Source organism: Astatotilapia calliptera, chromosome 16 (genome assembly GCF_900246225.1).
Source record: "Astatotilapia calliptera chromosome 16, fAstCal1.2, whole genome shotgun sequence".
Classification (NCBI taxonomy): Eukaryota; Metazoa; Chordata; class Actinopteri; order Cichliformes; family Cichlidae; genus Astatotilapia; species Astatotilapia calliptera.
Genome location: NC_039317.1, coordinates 12,501,593 through 12,523,846, shown reverse-complemented (window position 1 = coordinate 12,523,846; position 22,254 = coordinate 12,501,593). Strand labels below are relative to the sequence as shown.

The 22,254-nt window shown below is 39.7% G+C and overlaps 1 protein-coding gene across 6 annotated transcripts in view; it reads right to left on the bottom strand.

The window, feature by feature from the left end:
- nalcn (sodium leak channel, non-selective) overlaps positions 1–22,254 on the bottom strand; it is a 70,590-nt gene that overhangs the window by 8,082 nt on the left and 40,254 nt on the right. For 5 of the 6 annotated variants that reach the window (XM_026144024.1, XM_026144026.1, XM_026144028.1 and 2 more), the window contains 19 exons: positions 21,453–21,644; positions 19,984–20,121; positions 19,412–19,486; positions 8,473–8,609; positions 7,678–7,819; positions 7,443–7,516; positions 5,740–5,841; positions 5,575–5,644; positions 5,297–5,388; positions 5,022–5,144; positions 4,810–4,866; positions 4,173–4,293; positions 3,962–4,093; positions 3,256–3,423; positions 2,041–2,145; positions 1,512–1,618; positions 1,311–1,431; positions 1,113–1,211; positions 719–812 (listed from right to left, as the gene is read on the bottom strand). In XM_026144024.1, coding sequence (XP_025999809.1) covers positions 719–812; positions 1,113–1,211; positions 1,311–1,431; positions 1,512–1,618; positions 2,041–2,145; positions 3,256–3,423; positions 3,962–4,093; positions 4,173–4,293; positions 4,810–4,866; positions 5,022–5,144; positions 5,297–5,388; positions 5,575–5,644; positions 5,740–5,841; positions 7,443–7,516; positions 7,678–7,819; positions 8,473–8,609; positions 19,412–19,486; positions 19,984–20,121; positions 21,453–21,644 — 2,149 coding nt within the window. The remainder of the gene's footprint in view (positions 1–718; positions 813–1,112; positions 1,212–1,310; positions 1,432–1,511; positions 1,619–2,040; positions 2,146–3,255; positions 3,424–3,961; positions 4,094–4,172; positions 4,294–4,809; positions 4,867–5,021; positions 5,145–5,296; positions 5,389–5,574; positions 5,645–5,739; positions 5,842–7,442; positions 7,517–7,677; positions 7,820–8,472; positions 8,610–19,411; positions 19,487–19,983; positions 20,122–21,452; positions 21,645–22,254) is intronic. The other variant, XM_026144025.1, reaches the window with a different exon arrangement.

The following is a 22,254-nucleotide window of genomic DNA, read 5'->3' as shown; positions in this document are numbered from 1 at the left end:
GGAATAAGCGGCGGTGATGACTAAAACTTAAGCGATTGATTTTCTGTTAGCTCTCAGCCTCAACTGTACTAACAGACAATTTCCCACACTGCCTCTGAGGCACTTCTACTGTTCTCATGACTCTAATCACTAAAGGGAGAGCAGCCGCATGATTTTACTTTGTAATAAAGCTGGCAGTTTTCTTCAACTCAGGTAGGAAAATCAGATAAAGTCTGAACAAATATTTCCACTTGCAGGCAGCAAAAGAAAGCAATGACATGTAATTCAGTGACAGAGTTCCAGTGCTGTTGCGGGTCACATATGAATAACACTGTCATACTGAGCCACTTAATGCCGTCTTATATGTGCGATGTGCTAGTTAGTTAGTTTTTTTTTCAACTGTAATGTTTGACTATTTTAACCTTTTTTTAACTGCTGTACTAAAAGAGTTTACCAAAACTGTGATTGGGGGAGACATTGCATAAACGTTATAAATTGATTTGCCTGTCATTGAGTGAAAAAACTATTTGATCCCCAAAACGTGACTTGTTATGGCAGAGTAGTAAGCCGTTACTTGTAGTTGGTTACCAGGTTTTGCACACAGTCACTGGGGGATGTTGCAAAAAAAGTATATTTAAAAAAATGTTCCTATTTCTTGGTTCTCTTATTGCTGCCTGCAGCTGTGTTTTGCAAACCATTGGTGAAATGTATTATGTTATTTTATTATGTACACTCAAACCTGGGCGAGGGGGTAGGTGTAGAGGTTGGGCTATTTTCAATCGACTCTTCAGATCCTCCCATCTTCTCTGGTCCACTGTTAGCAGAGCAGTACCCTGTTGAGATGAGACACAATCTTAACTCCTCGTGGTTGTAAGCCTAGAGGCCTAGAAGGAGTACCACATAACTGCCACCATCACCAGGTTTAATTTGTGTTGCACTATTCTATCTGATGCCAAACAACAGGGGAACACGCCTCACAAAAATCTAAAACAAGATGCATTTTAATTGGTCAGTTTTGTTTAACTAGTGGTCAGAGTGACACCATAATGCCCCACATACCACACAGTATGGTGGTAGGCAATAAAAGGCAAGAAGGTGTATCTACTATAATGTATACGCAGTACGGCTCTTACCTTGTTCTCATTGAAGTTTGCAATGACAACACCCACAAACAGAGTGAGTCCAATCATACATCCCAGAAACACAAAGACATGAATGTAGATGCCATGGATCTGCAGACACAAAGAGTTAGAAAATGTGTAGAGCAGCTGACGCACTGCAGGCATAAAATGAGAAAATTCATTGTTATATGAAATGTTAAGGATCAGTACCGGTCCAACACGGTGAATAATGACATCTCGGACCTCCACCCACCCTTTTAGTGAGAGCACTTCAAACAGAGCCAGCATGGCATTTCCCACATTGTCAAAATTAAAATTTCGTGGATTGGCCCTAGAAGAGGTCATAATGTGTGCATTAATGACTGGCTGTGCAAAAACAAATGCACACACAAGCAGAAAAACAAGTCTTACCAGACCCGTGGTACCCAGAAACCTGGTTTCTTTTCTCCAGGCTTCAGTTTCAGGTTCAGATTTCTGGAAACACTGACGTTTATTCGGAATATCCCGTGACAATCCTCCTGTGACAGGCCACAAAGTTTAACAGCAAAACACAGAAAGGAACAATAATCAGAACATTTAATGAAATGGAAGAAAAGGGCTATTTTTGGATTCATGATTTATGAAAATAATATACCCAAAGACTTTCACAATAATGAAGTCTAGTGCATTACAGTAGACTTAAATAAAAAGCACTTGCATTTAACTTAAATAAGAAATACTTTTCTAGATATAGTCAATTATCTTGGAACAACTGTTTATAAAATAAAAGGTTTTGTTCTAGCACAAGCTGAAAAAAGCGTGAGGACTGTTGTTAAGAAAATAGGATAAAAGGAAACACTGGTTTATTGATTTGACTGGGGAGGCCCCTTCTACTTATTCAGCCTGTAGTTCTCTGCAGGAAGTGTAGAACAGTGGGTCAGTGAGGAGTTTCTTGCTGTACCCGTTTAAGAACACTGGGGTCGTTGCACTTGGCAAGCTTTCCGGCGAACAGTTGAACTCCAAAGCTTGCGAACACCAGCATCAGCGTGAGGAGCAGAATGGAAACCTGCAGAAAAATCAATCAGGAATTTAAGACACAAGTTGAACATAATCCAAGTATGAGAGCAGTGGATGTAGAAACCTCAGCCAGGAAAATCAATCAGACAGAGTAAAAATCAATAACTACAGCACATTTTTTGTAACTATAACATTGTAACACAACTATAACTATATTCAGTTTCCAGAAAAGCTGGTACATGCTGTCCGTTTAGAAAAAAGTTGCGCTCAGTTTGTAATAAAATTGGTTAATATACATAATGGGGTATAAGAAGAAGCCACTGTGAGCACTAATGCAAGTTAAGCCATCACTAAGTCACTGATCAGATGAATTTAAAAAAAAAAGAAATGTGAAATTTGGGCATTAATTATTTAACACTCTTTTTAAAAAAAATTACTAAACACTCCGCCTGCAGTCTCAGTTGGCAGATATGAAACAAAAAAGTACAATAGGGAATACCTCAAACTTTTGAGTAGCTAAAATAAGCATGGATGGGAAAATATTTTGCTTTCTAAATTTCAATTAATAGAATAGAATAAACCTTTATTATCCCATGGATGAGAAATTTCAGTTAAGTTGGTCAACTTAACCGAAACGACGTCAAAATCCTTCTTGATGTTGACGTCATCAAGTTCAAACTGTTTATTATTTACAGACTGGTACAAAAAATGTTTCTGTTCGACATGCTGTGCATTATGATCTTTAAAGCACTGTATTGTGTCTTTATTTCCTTTATTGCATTTACTGTATTTTATACAGCTTCCCATTTGTTTTCTGAAATTCCTGAGCAGTGTCACTTTATTTTATAAGCAGTGTGGCGGTCAGGTTGAAGGTAAGGTATCAAGTTTAAGGTAAGAAAAGTTCATTTTGATTTAAACAAATATTTGAACCCTATTTAAATAGTTCTCCTGCAAAAATAGTAAGTCCTGTAAGAGAAGACTGAGTTATATTAATCGAAATTCACGAGAAGGTTTTTTTTTTGTTTCCCTCATTAATAAAAAACAATAATCTGCCGCTACTGTAGATAAAATAATCTATTTGTCTTGTTATCTGGTATATTAAAAAAAAAAAGTCACACACTCTGCCACACACAGGTGGAAAATACAAACAGGTGCTAACCAGAAAAATCTCCTTGAATCCTTTGAGAACCTCCCGCACCACCTTCCTCATCTGGGGTACCAGCTTGAAGATCCTGAGCGGACGCAGGCAGCGCAGCATCATCAGCAGCTGAGCCCCAGACTCAGGAGGAACGTCAGGAGGTAGCCAGCACAGAAAGATCAGACTCACCTACAGCGAACACAGCAAAGCAAGCATGAATAGCATCCTACTGATTTTACAGCAACGTGATTCATATTTTAGTTTCCAACAACAACACTGAAACTATCCATTCTCTTTTCATTTCTCTCAGTACTAAACATTGGACAAACCTGATCTACTGAACCCAAACCAAAGACTCTCCAACTTTGAAGCCTGAATAACATTCAGCATAAAATATTTCTTCTATTGACCACTTCTATTTCACATCAAAACTGCAGCTTTCAAAAAAAATCATGATAGTAAGGCACTAAAACTGGATACAGTTTTTGATTCATATGGTTACTGCGTAACTCTAAGTAAGGCAACATTTGCAGCAACAACAAATCTGTGAGGTGGTTGTCAGATGTAAAATTTTCTGGAAAGTCATATGAATGTTAAAAGGTCCAAAATACTCCTATAATAGTTAATAGCAAACAAAAATGCATAATATCTTTGCATTTGGTCTATGTACCCTCACTCGACTAAATGGAAAAACACGATGAAGCAATATTTATATTAGATTTCTCACGAGATAGATAAAGATGTCCATGACGCCTCCAAAGTCTCTGATGACAGCTGTCGGGGTGAAGAACAGACCGTCGGCCATGATCTTCAGGTTGAGCTCAATGCTCATGAAGATCACAAATACATACTCCCCAATCTGAAACAGACGCCACTGGTTTAAGTGCATTTATCCCTGCGCTTGACTGTTCATGAACCATCAGTCATCTTTTTAATACCTGAAGGGTGGGGGCGTGCATAACCCTGGTGAAGGGGGATTCGAACATCATGGAGATGCAAGAGCAGATGGTCACAACAATCATAACCCAGTCCAGATAGGTGACTAAGCCCAGAAGATCACTGCAGGGAAACGCACATCAGATTTCACGCAAAGAAAAAGTAGGTTTGGTATACAGTAAGTAGGCCAAGAGAGCAATTTGGTTTGCTAGCCAGAAAAACACTAATACAATATAAAAAAAGATAGGTACGGCAAGACAAAGAGAGAACAAGGATGAGTGGGGAAAGGTATCAGAAAGTGAGAGTGAATAAATCTTAGTGTGTGTGTGTCTGTGTGCACGTGTGAGCAGGCCGATCTGTTTTACAGCAAGATGTCCCCAGGCACCAACGGTATCTGATACAAAGGACTGCTCTGCTTCTCACTTCAGTAATCAGTTTCTCTGCTCGGCTGAATTACTATCAGGCTGCATAATGGGTGAAATATATTTCACAGCTCTTCACTTCACAATTTTCATTCCTTACCACAGTTTGGGGAAGCACAACAGACAAATAATAAGCCACAGAATTAATGAGTATTCCACTGTTGCACAATGAACAGATCGATGGAGAGTCAGGCAATCAATAATTCATCACACTTACTACAGCTGGTGGTATTTGGTGTTCTTCACTGCTCCAGTTATTGGATCAGTTTTTGATCTACATATGAAGTCATAGAAAAACAAAAAACACACACACAAAAAACATACAGACAGACAGAAAACATAAGGTTCAAAACATTTTCTTACTACAAAGATTCATATAAACACTGTATGTGTGTGTGTCTGTTAGTTTAGATTTAAGACCAGTCTTACGCATTGAAGCGAGCTCGAACAATCATCCTGCAGAAGTTCCTGAAACGGTGCTCACGCCCCACGATAAAAAGAGGCTTATCGAAGTAAGGATGGTTCTCCCTCAGCTCCTCCTCCTGAACCTTCCTGCTCAGCCACACAAGCAAAGACGTGGAGAAAATACCAGTGACTTCATATCAATCACGTCAGAGAATAAACCATTGTTTAGCCATACTTAACTGAGTTACTTTTTGGTGAAGAACTTGATTTAACGTAATTATAATATTGTGTGTGAAAACCTTTTCATTTCAGCTTGTTCTTTCTTTTCTTGGATCATCTTGATCTCGCTATCCTCTCTCTGGGCATTACGATAACGCACTGTGCTGGAATGCTGGGGAAAGAAAAAAATAGACAATATATATGACTCATTTTTTTATTACAGAAATTCCCTGTCATCTTCTTACACTTCTTGCATATACTGAGATATATTTTTAAGGACCATAGAATCAGAAGCGCTTTATCTGGCAACAAACAAGCCTAGTGCAAAGTATGTGCTGGGATGTGACTTTGTACTGACATCCTGAGTGAGAGTCTCCAGCGATTTCCCTCGGCTGATCCTCTGACTAGTAGAACCATGTCGCAGAGATCTGCAGACGCAAAAAGCAGACCATAAGATACAAGGTCTCGACAGTAAAGCACAAGTGTCTAAGTTTCTGTCTGTGCATCAAAGTGTACGTCAGACCTGCGCTCTTGCCGCACGTGATGCTGGACACTGAGTATGGAGCGTTCTTTGGCAGGCTGGCCTTCAAAAGATCCACTTTGTATCCGCTGTGTTGTGCAAGCGCTTGGAAACACAGACACAATACAGTTTGCAATACCAATAAAACTATATACTGCCTTGCTACCTCTTGTTATCAAGTACCAATTTTTTATAAAGACATGTAGATGTTCTAAACATGGTCCTTCACCAGAGTCACTAGTTCATGATTCCAGACGGTGCTGTTTATCCAGTGAATGAGGGTACAGTTAATTGAAGCTAATCAGCTTGCAGTGAAGAGGAAGAAACTCAAAGGACAGGAAAATGTCAGCTATTACTGACAGTGGGGGGCATAATATTAGAGAAGTAACTGAATTGGCACATTAATAAAAAATTTCATATTAAATAATGCTCAGTACAGACAAACACTGACACCACAGTGCTGCCAATAAATACACTTTTGCCTTTTTAAGAGTATTTTCCCCTTCTTTAGTTACTCATTCATAACTGCCTTGCAAGCACCTAAGAATCGCCGTGTTGTTGTAGCATATCGTGATATCAAAATATCATAAGTTGCACTAGAATTCCCACCCCTAGTGTGACAAGATAGTTAGCTCTTGTCCATCTTTTAGTGTAACAAGTCATCTCTGGCTTTTGTCAGTCTGGAACCATAAGAGGACTGTAGTAACCCAGTCTACCATTGTGAAACTGGTTTGAATCATTCCATTAGTCAGTGTTTGTGTGTGTGTGTGAGTGAGAGAGAGACTCTGATCATTACTGTCTGTTCTGACTAACAGCAGAGCCATGTACCAGAACAGAGCTGATGACATTGTGGCACCAGCAACGTGTGTACTTTAATCATTTATGGAGACTCTGAGCGATTGCTTGTTTACTGGCAATAAGCACGCATGAATTCCTGCGTATGCTGGACTGCGCGTGTGTTTGACTATGCTGGTATGTGAGCCTAATTGTGTGCTTGTGTGGAGGATGGCTGGCCAGACAGATCGTGTTATGACTACTGATAAGCTGTCTATCTTTCAGACTGACAGAATATTGGAATGGAAGGGGAGGGGGGACGGATTGGACACGGTGCCGGCAAGCTAATCTGCACTTAGTGCCAGCTCTGCCATGCTGAACAGCAAATTATCCATTTACTTCATCGCAACAGTAAATGAGTCTGAAGTGGGCCTGTGTGTGCGTCTGAGTGTGTGTGTGTGCCGAATAAAACAAAACAAAACAAAAAACAGAGAGAAGCATTAACAATACAAGAGTGCTGCTGTGGCACAGCTACACCTAATATGTACACACATTATTAGTTTCACCCACGCAGAGCCCACGATGCATTTTTATGACTATGGATAATGCATTGTAAACACATTTAACTCAAGTCTTTAAGGAAGGTATAAAACTGAAAGTGTATGAATTACTGTAAAAAAGCAAAAACATGCAAATAACTGATTGCCTAAAAGCAGGGAGTAGATGGTCAAAAGGTGTCTGTACGCGCAGGTTAAATTTAGAACAGAGGCGGATGAAACGTGAACATGTTACAGAAATATAAGTTACATTATAGTTTATTGCAGCATATTAATATCCTCATTTCACTGTGATGCGCGAGCTGGCGTACGATACGTGTATTAATCAAATTTAGCACAGTTTGTCACAATTACTCAGGTGTAGTCGTGTCTTACCGTAGGATTTTATTGATTGTAGTTTCTTTCTCCAGGAGGTTACGAGCTCGGATGCTAAATATTGACCTTCGAAGCTAAGAAAGCACGGTCAGTTAAAAAAAAAAAAAAAACCTACACAGCTGTAAATATTAGGTACAACGTGGCAATCTGCTTCATTTTGCTGTATATTTACAGTCACAGAGACAAAGAAAGGAATAGCATGTAAGCGAGCAGGCAAAGAAGTCTGTGAAAGCACCTTTTGGTCAATATATTTGTTGTCTTCAATTGCTGAGCGTTTGGAGTGGTCACAAGAGGAGGATGAAGCGGAGGGGAGACGCCGGAACAGACAGCTGGTATCCTGTTGCTGACGATCGATGAACTGCTTCATAAAACTCTCCCTAAAGTACACGACAAACAGCACGCACAGAAATATCATGAATTTTAATGTACGGTGTCCCCCTAATGAAATCCATATTCAGAAGTAGACGATCACAAATTTATAAAGCTTATCTTAGACGCATAATTACATCAGTGCAAATTCAGCTGCAGTGGAAGCTCTTAGTGCAGCAACCCAGCAGATGGGCTGCAGAGGGAGATTTCTTTAGGGTGAAGGACTCGGCCCTGCACTACTCGGCAACTAAACAATAAAGCTAAATTATGAGCCGGACTTTGCATCAAATATAGTTCAGTTTTACCGCTAAAGGCTGCAGAACATAAAAAGTCTGTTTTGCAAATGACCAACTAGCTGCTTTAAACTAGGAGCAGGAATGAAAACGTTACTTTTTACTTTGTTTGCATAATGTCTGGAAACTACTGGTGGAATTCAAAAGCTTCACATCTTTGGTGGTCTCTGTTAAAACCCACACTCATAAACCCACACTGAGAATTACTACTTAACATAACATTGTCCCTATATTTAATCTAGCTCACTTTAAATGTCTGTGTATCTTTTTAGCTCTGGTGGATATCGTTCTTCATTTTCTCTTCATGACAAAAAATAGCCCAAATTATGTAAAGTTTTTGTGTTTAAGGTGTGTGTTTGTGTGTTTACCTGATCCTGGGCACAGTGAAATCAGATGGAAGCTTGGAAATTTTCACCATCTGAGGTCTGTTGGGGAACTTTTCAAAGATCCTGAGTCGTAGAGGGAGCTTCTCTTTGGTGTCAGCATTGGCTTCGCTTTGCTTGAGCTAACAGAGGGAGGATGAGAGGCAGTTTAAGCACAGAACAGAACTGCAGGGCACTCTTAAAGAATGCAGTCGGCCTTGACAGCATGAGAAGAGAGGGATTTAAGTTAGAAACCAAGGAGGGGGGAAACGGGAACGGTTAGACTGAGTTCGGGTTGTATGAAGGTTTTTGATCTTGAGATCTGCAGGTTTTCATTGCTATTCATAAGCAGAAGGTGTGAGGTTATGTGTGGGATATCCAGAGGTAACGGCTTTGAGGGTGCAGCTTTATATTTCTGCCAGATGATGGCAGCAACACACTTACCTACAACACTCACAACACATACAGTACAGACAACCACGTTTAGGATGAGATCCCACTTACTTTTCAGAAAAGAAGGGAGAAGGCAACAGAAGATAAAAAAAAAAGAAAGATTACTCTGGAGGGGTTAATGGAGAAAAGAAACAATAATGACAGAATAATGTGCATGTGTGCGGGCTTAAGCAATGCAGCGCAGACTGGTGAAATCAAAAGATGACAAAGGGACTAAAACCAATTATTTCCATTAATTACATATTGGGGGGGCTGACTGAAATTCTCTTGCAGGTATTCTCTGTATGGGTGCATGGAGATAATCCCTGATGCATTGCAGATTAGGCCTACGAGGGGAACTGGAGCTTATCATTCGAAGAAGGTAACTGCTGTGAAATATATTGACTGGGCTCTGTGAATATTTCTCTGTCAGTCGTGGCGTTGTGTGACTGTCTGTCTGCTGATAAAAACGTCCCTGCGTTCTGTTCCCCGTATAGGTATTTCTGTCAGCAGCTGTCTGACTGTGAGCGACCAAATGACTGGAACAGCCTCTCGGATCTGAGGGATAACAGCCAGAGAACAGAGAAACCTGAGAAAGGAAGGGATGGAAATCTGCCTATCCACTTCCTCTTTTTGTTTTTAGCAGACTAAAATGTTGGAGCTTCTCCTTTACCCTGAGTGGGTGTGTGGCATACTGTGAAGATGGAATTATGCACCAGCGTTCTCTTGCCTAGGCTTTCTGTCTATACTGACTCCCAAGATAGACACAGGGCAGAAAGAGAGACTGAGACTAAAAAAAGGTAAAAGAGACAAGCCGGCAAAAATAACGACACAAAACTTAATTGATGATTGAAAAAAAAAAAAGACAAATGGATTTCAAGATGTAAAACAAGTCATTATTTAAAAGAACTGCGTGCTGTGTTTGCTGCAAGAGCACAGAATAGGAAAAAAAATGTTTTGAGCACAATCGTGAGCTTATTTTCAGTGCTGCAGTTCTTTTACTGAAACTTGAAACACACACACACGCACACACACACACACACATCATTAATATGGACCTCCTGGCTCCCAAGGGTACTAATCAATTGGGCCAACTCAGTGAGATGTGCACCTTCAACAAACCCCTACACCCTTATCTGCTACAACAATGCAACAAAGCAAAGATTTCCCTCTATCCTTTACAGAACTTGTTCTTTTCTATCAAACTCAAAGTCTCAGTGTTTCTTTATATAAGATCATCCTTACAAGTTCCTTCTTCTCACTTACAAATCCCTTAAAGCCCGGGTCCCTCAGTACCTGTGTGACCTGCTCCACCCATACACAAAGTCTCAGATGCTAAGATCCCCAGCCATGGGACAGAGCCTTCAGTGTGGCAGCTCCCACCCTCTGGAACTTTCTCCCAAAAGAGCTTTGCAATGCCCCGTCAATGGAGTCCTTCAAGAAACTCATCAAAAGTCATCTCTACAACTAAGCCTTCAACCTCTAGCCTTTTGTTTTTTGTATATTTATATATTTGTTTAAATATTTATACTCTTTTATAAATCATCCTTGGGTTTCTTGAAAGATATTATAAAAAAAGTTAGCATTAAATTTCACGATCTCAGTTTCAGGTTCAGATTCCATTTATTCCTTCCCTCACTGACCTCTAATTTTTTCATCCTCTTGTAAGAAAAAAACCCCCCAAAAAAAACCAAAAACCTTCACTGTCGTGTGAGCTAGACACACTTATTCATACTCACATGCATCGAATTTACATTTAAATTTATCAATGGAACGTTGATCAGAGTCCACTGTGCCACAGATTGCTGTTTGGGGTGGCGAGTGTAGTGCAATGCATAGTTTCCTCGACTTCTAACACTGTGGAAATCTTCTCTGTGAAAGCGTCGCCTGTATGTGTAGTTACACTCATAAGCTGCCATAGATCACCAACTAATGCTAACGCAGCAGGTCTTCTGTCTGTAAAATCAATAAAGTAAACAAGAATGAGGAAGAAGAGATTGCTTTCACACAAAATCTATTCTCTGCAGATTTACTGATTTTATGTGTTCCTGAAAATGAAAGTGCCTCTTTGTCAGGTTTTCACCGTACTGTAATAATGTATCAATACTGTTGCTATCAAGGCAAAGATTTAAAAAAGAAGAAAAGAACCCTGGCCAAACTGGTACAATCAAGTATTATGAACATATCTAGTACTTAGTTTAAGGCTTTACAAGCTTTAAGGCACCAGAATAAATAGTTTTGTTTTAAACATTGATCAAATTATTACTGTGACTGCAATAAACAAACGTATGACTGCACTGAGATTTATCCCCAGCTCTGCATTGTTATCCAGTTTGCAGCTCTTTGTTTTGTTTTACTTTAACATCTCACAACTTTACACTCCCATATGGAAAAGATATATATAAATCTTATAAAGTTTTTATCTGTCTTGTATGAAACTTGTATGAAAAGCATACAGGAGTGAAAGCACATATAAGATCCCTTGAAAAATTATATAATGAAACTTGTATGTTTTATATACTTACTAAAAAAATATATGAAAGTAATGAGAAAGTGGCCACTTTCATGAGTAAATCATGTATGTTTTTACTATTTCTTTTCCATATGGGCTTGGTTAAGTCTCACGCTCTGATCGAACAAGGACTCTTCAAAGCAACAACACATGACATTAGCTAACTGCACCGTGCACAGTGAACGTGTTGGAGCAACAGTGAAAGGGATAAATATTTTCCTGAACACTAAAACAGCATTATAAGTGACAGCTTGCATTCGCTGCCCTATGTGCTTTGTTATATACGCCTTAAGGAATAAGCACTAAAAGTACGTGTGTGCACGTGACAAATGTGGGATATTTATATTCCACTTGTATGTCTATGTGCACATATGCACGTGGGAAAAAAAGGAATTTCTTTTTGTGTCATAGTTAACGGCTGATAAATCAAAACTACTGCTTTCCCTGGCACTGATGAGATTTAATGCATGGCGCAGTTACAATGGAGCCAAGACTAATGTGCTTTGCCTTGAGACCCATTCAGGTGACCTGCCACTGCTTCCCCCTTCATTCAAGCCAATTTCAGGCTCCGCTGAGCTAGGGAACTTTCCATCTGGGATTTCCACAGCTCTCTTGACCATGGCTGAGAGGGGTGAAAAAAACTAATACTGACCATTAGCATTAAGCATTAAACCCAATTCAGTCATAGCCGTAGTTCAGGGAGAGCATGAAGAAGTCAGGATTGAAATAGCCAGAGCCAGAGAGTATTGAAGATTGAGAGAATTCAGAGGGAAAAATCAACTGCTTTTCTTTCTTTGCTGGTAGAAAGAAGCAAAGCCCTGTATAAAGATGAAGTTCACCTTGTTATCCAATAGTAATACTTTTATCCATCTGCAGGTGAACACCCCAACTTTTCATGATAGCTTCATTTTACAGCTGCAAGAACAGCTCCATTCGGATAAAAATCCCATTTAGCAGAAGGACAAATGGATCTGTGAATTAGAAGAATGACTCAAGCAGGTTAGTGTCTACAGTATTAATATTCGCAGTGGACAATCCTTCTGAACTCTCAGTCCTGTAAAGCGAATCTAGCTCACGCAAACACCGATAATATTTGCGAGTGGCCAAACAATGAGGAACTCATGAACAGCCGCCTACCAAACTGCGGCCCACACACATCCGTCAAATGCCTGTGGGAGTGCATAAAATCATCTGCATTTTACCATTCAGCCTGCCTTTCACCAGCCCCACCAGACAACAGCTGTGTACGCGTGAGGATGTGTGCGTGCGTGACCCCAGACGGCACATTTTCGTAATAATAACACAGCTTTACTTGCTGTGCAATCCATCATTCGGCACATCTGCAGTGTGTGTCGCTCTCTTTTTATGAATTTGTGCCAGCTCAACAATTTTAGCCATGATATATGCCAATATTAAAATGCTGAAAAATTCAAAAACACGCACGGTCATTGTAATTGGAAACAACCTATTTGCATTCCACATTCCTCAAAGTCTTCCCCAGGCCTGTGAGCCTAAAGCTGCAATACCCAGTGGAAGGAGATCAGAGAGCGAGTAAGCAGGGTCACCCTCTTTCTTCACATTAGTTGGGTAATGAGGCATACTGCGGAGTTGCTGTAAAGCCACACAGCCCATAAACCTCTAATAGCTACCCCTGATACTCAAAACAACTGCAGGTGCCATTGTCTGAAAGTCCAAAACTGTATCACGTTCAGCTATGTTGCTTTGGGCTTAAAAAAGATTAATGGGTTAAGGGGGTATGTTGAACCTAATTTTTGTTTTGTATCCCCATGCTTGCCTTTCTTAGTCTCACGTAGCCTCTTGTTTTTTCCCCTATTATAGTCTTTCCTTTTTAGATCCAAAAGTATGAAAATACTGTCAGATATTCTGTATGCCTACATGTTGGAAACTCTTGCCATGAATGTGCGACGACAGCCCAAAGCAAACATAATAAACATGAAAAAAAAATCACTTAAAATTGCATTTCGATAAAGACTTCTTTCTTTTAAAAAAATGTGCATGTGCCTGTGTTTTATTGTGTGTGCTGATGCTAATTTCAGAAAATGACAGAGGCACAAGGCCGGGAGTGTTTTTAATAGAAAACTGAAAGTGACATTGAAAAGATAAGAAAACATTGTTTTGGGATTCTCTAAGGGGATATGCTCTTTTCTTCTCCGCTCCCTCTGTTTTCCTCGCCTTTCTCCCCCTCTGCTAGATCCCCAAATAAGTCCTTGGTCCATTAAATCAAGAAGATTGAGGACAGGCTTTTACTTTAATTCATAAATAATGAAATCTCTAGTGGGAGGTAATAAAACAATAAAACTTTTCAACGCTTCTGGTTAAACGAAATTCTTCTGAAAAAAAAGATTTTTAATGTTAAACATTTAACAAAATATGGAGGTTCCAGCACAGATATAAGAGAAGACAGAACTGACATGTCCAAACAAGCTACATCATATTCACACAAATGTAGAGTAGCCTTTGTTTTTTCTCAGAATTTATATAAAGACATGTTAAAGTAATTAAAGGATCACTATTGCAACAATGATACAGCATGCTCCTGTCACCGTTGTACAATAGTAATTAATCATTCTCTACCTCATTCATACCCAACTGTTATGTCACAACATCAGATTTTCAAGACACACTTATTGTGGGAAAAGCGACAATGATATTATTACAATATCAATAATGCTGCTGGTCAAGTTCCCTTATAAATTTATCTTTTATTGCAAATGAGTTAATGCTCACATAGTACACTTACATGTCTTGTGACAGGTAAAGGCACTGGAAAAAAAAAGCTTATATTCTGTTCTATATAGTGCAAATGTTGCTCTTTAAGGAATTCTGATCAACAGCTGCACTATATGGGATATACCTGCAGCTGTTTAAAATAAGCTTGCCAACACTGATGGACAAAAAGACAATCTCAATGCCTTTACCTGTCCTCTGCCCTTTCCACATAAAACTATAAAATAATTTAAAAGCCAGAGAGAAAGTGTCAAAGAACAGAAGGAAAAGACTGCATAGGATTCAAATGTCAGTTTGTTTGTATTTGTTAACCGACTGCAAATTGTAAGGCAGCATAGCTTTCAGCTTTTCTGACTTTCTTCTTGTCCCCTTTAAGTATTTTGCAAATATGTTCCTCATGACTCATCTACCAGGCCTGAGGACCTGTTTGGTTGCTAGAATATTCAGCTTCACCCAAACAAACAGATATGCAAAAATCAGTGTGTGTGTGCAATAAGAAACTGATTTTTCACTACTGACAATTCATACCTTGCACAAATAAAAAATGCATTATTATCATCATCATTGCCTTTAGGGGTAAACACCTTTCTCTATCTTCGGGCACTCTATAAACATCCCCCTTCCCTTTCAAGCTCCTAGCCTCTGGTCCTGCACTGTTCTGCGAGTAGGAACAGTTTGTTGGATGAAGACAGGCCATCAGTCTCTCTCACCACATAGCCCACCAATCTATGGCAGCATAGATGAAGGTAGCACAATAGCAGGCAGCAACAACATGCAACCTCCTCCTTTTGAAAAGGTTTCACTCACAATTTAGATATGCATACCGCCTGTGGTTTTATGAGCACTGTTAACAAAATTACTAAACCTTAATCGATTATTATGATGATTAACTTATTAATACAAAAAAAGAGTAACATAAGAGAGTAAAAACATTTCCCTCCTCTATAATTCTTGTCTTGCATGCATGACTTCACCTTGTTCTCACTCCTGGTCAGTCACTTGATCAAAGATTGGGATTTGAATGGTGATTTGACTGAGGACGTTTGACAGGTGGAGGTGCCGCCAACGTTGTGATTAGTGGACAGCTTGCCCCACCACCTGAGTCACAGTCACCCTGTGAGGGAGTTTCCTATTAGTTGTGTACTAAAGCACACCTAGGGGGCTGTGAATGAGTGTGTGCGCCTAGTGTGTGTGTGGCAGGGATCTCCTTCCTCCTTTCATTTCTGTCTAGTCATCTCCTGTCCCGGTCCTCCTTTCATTATGCATTTCCATCTAATTTCATCTCAAGCAATAAATACACAATCCTAATCAACATTGATGAGTGGAGGATGAACATCTGTGTATGTGTGTGTTCAAGAACCAATAAGACTTTCCTGTTACTTTTGTACTCATGATGCTTGAGTGTGGAGGAATAAGCCAGTTTGTCAATCAGCTGCAGTCCTGCTTACTGTCATGTCTGTGATTATCCATGATCCCTCTTTATATGTGCATACAGTGCATGCATAGTTGAATGTGCCTGTGTGCATACAAGCATAACTATACTCCTGCTTCCAGGCTCTCTGATTACAATGCACTGATTCACGACTGTTAAACCTGCCAAAACCTCATGCATCATTAAACCAATCAGATAACACAGCATAGAAAGTTTGATCCCCTTGATCACAGTGCCTTTATACTCCTGCTCACGTTTCCCTTACACTCAGTAAAAGAATAAAGACAAATAAGGGGGGGGGGGGGGGGGGGGGGGCGTCATCTTGGATCTTCAGAAAATATGTGTTTAAGAGGCTATAGAACTGTTCTAAAGAGGATACTGCTGACCTAATATGCCTGACAGGAAAATTTATTTCCAAGTTGGACCAGTCAAACATTAAGCTGACTAAATAACATTATAAATACCTGCAGGAAATGGTTCAAGAAAAGAATGTAACCTGCCAGTGTTCCCCAGAGCAAATAATCAGAAGAACTGTGAACTACTGTGCATGGATCTTAATAAGACATCTTATTTAACTGATTTGAATCCATCAACCCATCTGTTTTCTTAACCACAGGAGGGCTGAAGCCCGTCCCAGCTGTCACAGGACGCCAGCACATGACAGGGGTAAAAAAGAGACAGAGAACCATGTTTACTCACACCAAAATACCCAACAATTATGTCTTTGGACTGGGAGAAAACCACAGTTCCCAGTGGAAAACCACACAGTTACAAAGAGATCATGCAAACTCCTAGTTGTTCTCAACTGAACCTGGAACCTTCTTGCTGTGAGGTAACAGCATTAACCACTACACACCAGTGCACTAAATCAAACGAAATAAATTAGACCAGTATATGTTCATTAGGAGTCATTTATCATGTTAATGTCAGAGAGGAGTATATAACAAGACTATGATGGATTTCACGTAGAAAACATTCTGCAAACTGGTCTGCTGACTTAGCATCTGAGGACACCGGTCATTTTTTCAGGGCTTCTGCTGTATCCCTTGGATTCTGAGCTGAGACGTCCAGTTCCATCCGCTGATTTTTCACAAGTGCAGATAAATAAAAAGCTAGCTTGCTAGGTTAGCTAACCTAGCTTGCCAGTAGACAAAAACTGATGGTTTTCCGATTTAAACTTCACTCTTATCTTCATGCAAACAAAGCCAGTTCAAATGTGTCTACTCAATAGAGCTAAGATTACAGCAGACTACAAACAGAAAGCTTTTGACACCAAAATCTTGACCTGTGTGGACATCAGGTTTAAAGAGATTACATAGTACATAACACTGGCAGTGGCATAACACACACGGGGGGGAAATCTGCATAACTGAACTGTGACTCTTCCAAAGGCTTGACACCAAATCAGAGATACGCATACATAAAGCTACTGCTAGCCCACTAGCCCATCTTTCTGCCTGCAACCACACTGGTCCTGACATTTTTCATGGGTGGAAGCTAAACACAATGGAGGTTAAGGGGAGCTGACATGTTTGACAGGTTTTACAACTGATATTTCTGAAACACAAAGAGCGTGACCAGAGCCGTGAAAGACAAACAATGTCACCAACCACCTTCGAAAGCATAATTTTCCCCTCAGTAATTTAAAACTCATTGTTCAACATTACGGTAAAAGCACTGCTCGCATTGAGCTAATAATACCACTAATTACGCACTGTATGCAGTGTTCCCTGTACTGTGGGTCTTTCTACCTAAAGCAGAGACTCAGCATACACACTGATATAAAAATATGAAAATTCATATAATATACAAGGTAACATTCTACGATTTGTATGAAGTCACTCTTTGAATAGTTTATTCTGCTTCAATTTGTTGTTCCATTATTTCCAATTAATTTGAACACAGCATCTGTCACTGTGCTCAGCCAACTGTGAAGAAGAAAGGATTAAAAATGTCTCAGGGAGGACAACATGCACACACATGGCTTTGGTGTCGCATTCTTACTCTAAATATTAATTGATATCCAGTCTGTAATCACAATACTTTTAGTAACAAAACAATTTTTGAGCTGAAAAGAAACAAAAAAATAAATTTCTTTTTTTTTTTAAAGTGCTTGTCATGAATACAACTCACACCTGTGATAAATAGTGAGTCAAATAGTCAGTCAAGTCATTCATCAAGAACCAGGCAAAAATTACCCATCACATACACCGTGATTGGTTTCTCATCCCTCATGACCTACATGTGTATTTCTTAGATATGCTGGACCTGTTGTTGGGCCTTTGCCAAATGTTTGCAGAAGCCGTCTCATGAAGGGAGGGTGATTACCATCTATCATTTATTTATAGTCAGCCCTGTATCCATGATTGAAGCACCTGTAAAATAGGCAATTTTACACTCACTGCACCTAATCACTCAGCTGTGGGAAATAACCTGTCCAAGGAAGCTGAGACCTGCCAGCCATCTACTGGTACACAGTTTATATGAGCGCGTGTGTACACAATGCTATTCAAGTTGATTAAACAATTGTGTAAAGGTTTTGTATGGATACAAAGAGAACGCAAAAATAATCAGTGGCTTAAATCTTTAGTATGTCTCTGTTAAGCTTTTCGTAGGGTGAGAACACAAGGAGTGGAGTGGTGCAAGTTAGCCATGATTTGAGTTTTAAACTAGAAGACGATTCAAAAGTCTGAAAAATGAAGCAACAGTTTTGTGGATATAGTACATGTGTAGAATTCATTTCATTGTTTAGTCCAATTTGTGACATTTCGTTTTTGTTTCATTTGTTTTCCATTTTTTACTTTTTGAACTACTGCTATTGCAGAGGTTAGAATCTGTTGTTAAAGTGTGGCGTGTGAACAATGTTACACAATGTTTTTTTCATGTTACCCTATATGAGGGTGACCATATTTTGATTTCCAAAAGAGAGGACACTTGGGTCAGTCGTGAAGAACTTTAATAATACTGTTTGCTTAAAGAAAACTTTAACATATGTAAACAATGTCTTCTCTGTGCAGTTAATGAATGGTGAAATAAAACATGTCATATAGGCTTTTACAAGTCACCAAGTGCAAAAAAAGAGGACGGTTAGTCACCCTACCTATATACTGCATCCAATATATATAATAATATATATATAAAACAGGAAAAACTTGCATAAAAAGAGTCTTTTTATGCAACAGTGCTAAACATACTCAAAAAACAAATGGTAAAAGAATCAGCCGACTGCCCCAATCAGTATAACAATTTTGTACTCCTGTGTAAAAGGATCTAATGGCAGCAGAAGAATAAATAAGCAGAAAGAAGATTAACAAGAGAAGGTGGAAACTATAGATGACTCGACAGCTTTGCAAATAAGCCAGTATAAAAAACAGCATCCCGTAGCTCCACTACAACACTGCAACACATAAAATCTGAAAATACCCCTCACAAAGCTGTTGGCGATTCACTGATATACAATACAGTACATTGCCATAGTAAATACGAGACCGCCAAGGCAAATCACACAAGCTTAGCGAGGCATTGTCATGACACCAGCTTTATTCACATTATTTGCAAAACCCATGGATGGTTTAGCTTGTTTTTAGCTTGAATTTCAAAGATTTTAATAGTTGCCAGCAAGGCTTGTGTTCTTAATGAGGCAATATTAATATCTAAACATTTGAAGAATGGCTAGTACATCCTATATTTAAAAAACTAAATAAATAAAATCAGACACTGAACTTGGCTTATGAGATGGAATGAGGTAAGTATTCATTTGAACAGTAAGCATTTCCATTACCATAACTAGCGAGCCTCTGTATCTGATATAAACTTCTTACCTGTTTGAGCTTCTTCAAGTCTTCATCCAACTCCAGATTGTCCAAAATAACAGCCACAAAAAGACTGAGTAGAATCTAAAATGCAATAAGACAAAGTGCCATTGAACATTTCCTGTGTCATTAATATCATTAAAGTAATAATAAGATGTTTTCAAGTATGGAGTCCGCTCAGTAATTGTATTTGTTGCTCGTTTTCTCACGGGAGACATCCTATCTGTCTAGAGTGAGCTGTGAGTCATCTAGAGAGCGTCTGTGCTGGCTGATGGCTCCCCGTATCAGAAGGCCAAACACTGAAATGTCAGCACTTCTTACGCCTGCAAGTCTGATTAACTGTGATTAGATGTGCCAGTTGAGAGAACAATGAAGGGGCATGGCTCTAATTGAAAATATAAAGAAAGAAATCCATGTATCCTTTTGTCACTTTAAACTTCTAACTAGTTTTTAACAGAGAAAAACACAGAATACAGAGTTTTAATATAGATTTCTATTGTCAATTTACAATGTACTAAAACACAATTCCAACAGTCTATTTAATTAACTTTACATTTCATGCAGCATCATTTCTTCCTCACCAGGGTGGCAAACAGATGGTAGAGGATGAAGTAAATGGCTACAACTGGAGCCCACATATGACCTACAGCCACCAGCGTCTGGTCCATGACATCTATCCAGCCCTCCTGTGTTAGAATCTGGAACATGGACATGAATGCCTGAAGGGAGGGAAGCACAGGGTAAAAGCAAGTGAGCGAGACTGAAGGCCAGAGAAGCCAACTAAAGTGAAAGCAGCCCAGAGCGGGAAAGAAAGACAAAAGCAAAAAGGAAGGAAATCAAACCGAGAAAGACATTTGGCATTTGAAAGATTCCCTTTCACTGGTGAGCAAATCACACAGCTAATGCACATATCCCCTTCTGACCATCTTTCACAACCGTGTGACTAAGATTTCCAAACATAAGCAATGCAGAAAAAGCGAGGAGACAGCTTTTTCCTTTTTTCCCCTCTCCTCTGGTCTCCTGCCCTCTCATGCACTTGAGAGAGGTCAGATGAAGGTGTAGGGAACAGCCAGCTGCGACACGACAGCCCCTGGAGTCAAATGGCACGCCTGCACTTTCTTCTTACCCTTTCTCCTTCAGACAGCACGCACCCAGCTGGCCCCACACCCCCGCCCACCCCAACCGCCTCTGCCCCTCCCACCTGCTACAATGTCCCAGTCACTGCACATAAAGACAAAACCCAACAACAGGTCTGCCCATAGGGAAGACAGCCAAACATGATTAAGTATGACGTGACTGGATGCATCTATGTGAGTGTGTGAAACAGAAGAGGGAAAGTAAGAGAGAGAAGGGGAAACACAGCAAACAAGTGGCATCTGTTCATGAGCAGCCCTTCATATCCCGCTGTGCCTAGGATCAGAGAAACGTTGGAAAGGAGAGAAGGAAAAAATAGGAGATGGAAAGACGTTGCTAATGAGAGAGAGAAGCTTGCGAGCACTTAAAAATCAAAGGAGATGCCACATCTGTCGACCTGTCATGCTACCCATTATCAGCATCTGCAGGGCCTCCCCACTGGATGCATGAGATCTCCTTATTGGTGCTGCTCATAAAAAAAAAAAATTCCTTTTGGTGTAGTTTATGTACCCGAATAGTTCAATTTAAATTGCACTGCATGTTTGCCTGAGAAGAAACTATTCCTTTCCACCCCACAGGTCCCCTCTTCTGGATACAAGATGTATGTTATTAAAACACAACCTTGGGCAATTTTGAAAAGGTTGCAGAGTGTAGCACACACAATAGAGAGGCTGCAGTGCAATGGAAATGCAAGCAGCACTGCTTTTTCTTAATTTCTTAAGAACTTAAGAATATTATGCTGAGACAAAGCTGACAAAAGAAAAACTGAATTTTAACTCTTGATGGCAGCCTACTAAACAGTCTCTTCAAATAAATCATGGTTACTGAAGATGTCTAAGGAATTAAGAATGACCACAAACCCACAGACAAGACAATCTTGGCTCTATAAATATACATAAGCTTCAAGGTTGCTTACCCTGGGGAAGGTGGTGAAACGGTCCAGCTCCTCCACAAAGCAGAACATTTGCAAGCTGATAGCAGACATTACGATGAGAAGGCTGGCTGTGAACACCACCAGGCTGCCTAATTTTTTACCTGGTCCGAATATCTTATAGACAAAGTCTTCCAGAGCTGGGGAAATCTTAATCAAGCGCACCACACGTAGCACCTAAGGGAAAGAAAAAGACATCATTACCATCAGGTTGCTTTCTGTGCCCCCCTTTTCATAAAGTTTATAATTTAGGTTTTAGGGAGAATTTAAAATACATATCATGGTTATAAAAAGCAAACATAGCAGCACATGGATTACATATTGATTTTAAAAGTGAGAGCATTCAACTTGATCCAGTGGTAACAGTGAGGTGATACTGTGGTCTGTCAGTGGGATTAGTCCCTAAATTGCCTGTGGTGACAACAATTCCAAAAGGTAATGCATCTTTGTCAGGCTTGGATCAGAGAGTAGCTATTGATCGAGCTCCTCTCTGCAAAGCCTTCGACCACAGGCTTTTCTTCAGAATCCCATACTAGGCCAAATAAACAGCTCTCCCCTATATCCTAGATATACAACAAAATAAAAAAGACAAACATAGGATACTGTTCTAAAAGGAAGCCTCGAGTAAAAAATAAAAATAAAGACAGTAATAACACTCACAGCAGAAGTGATACAAAGTATGTTCCACTCTTCACATACCATGATAGCAACTGTCTATTTTAAAATAAATTAATAATTTGAGGCTAAGGACAAAGCAAACAAGGGTAAATCCACAGAGGATACAAGG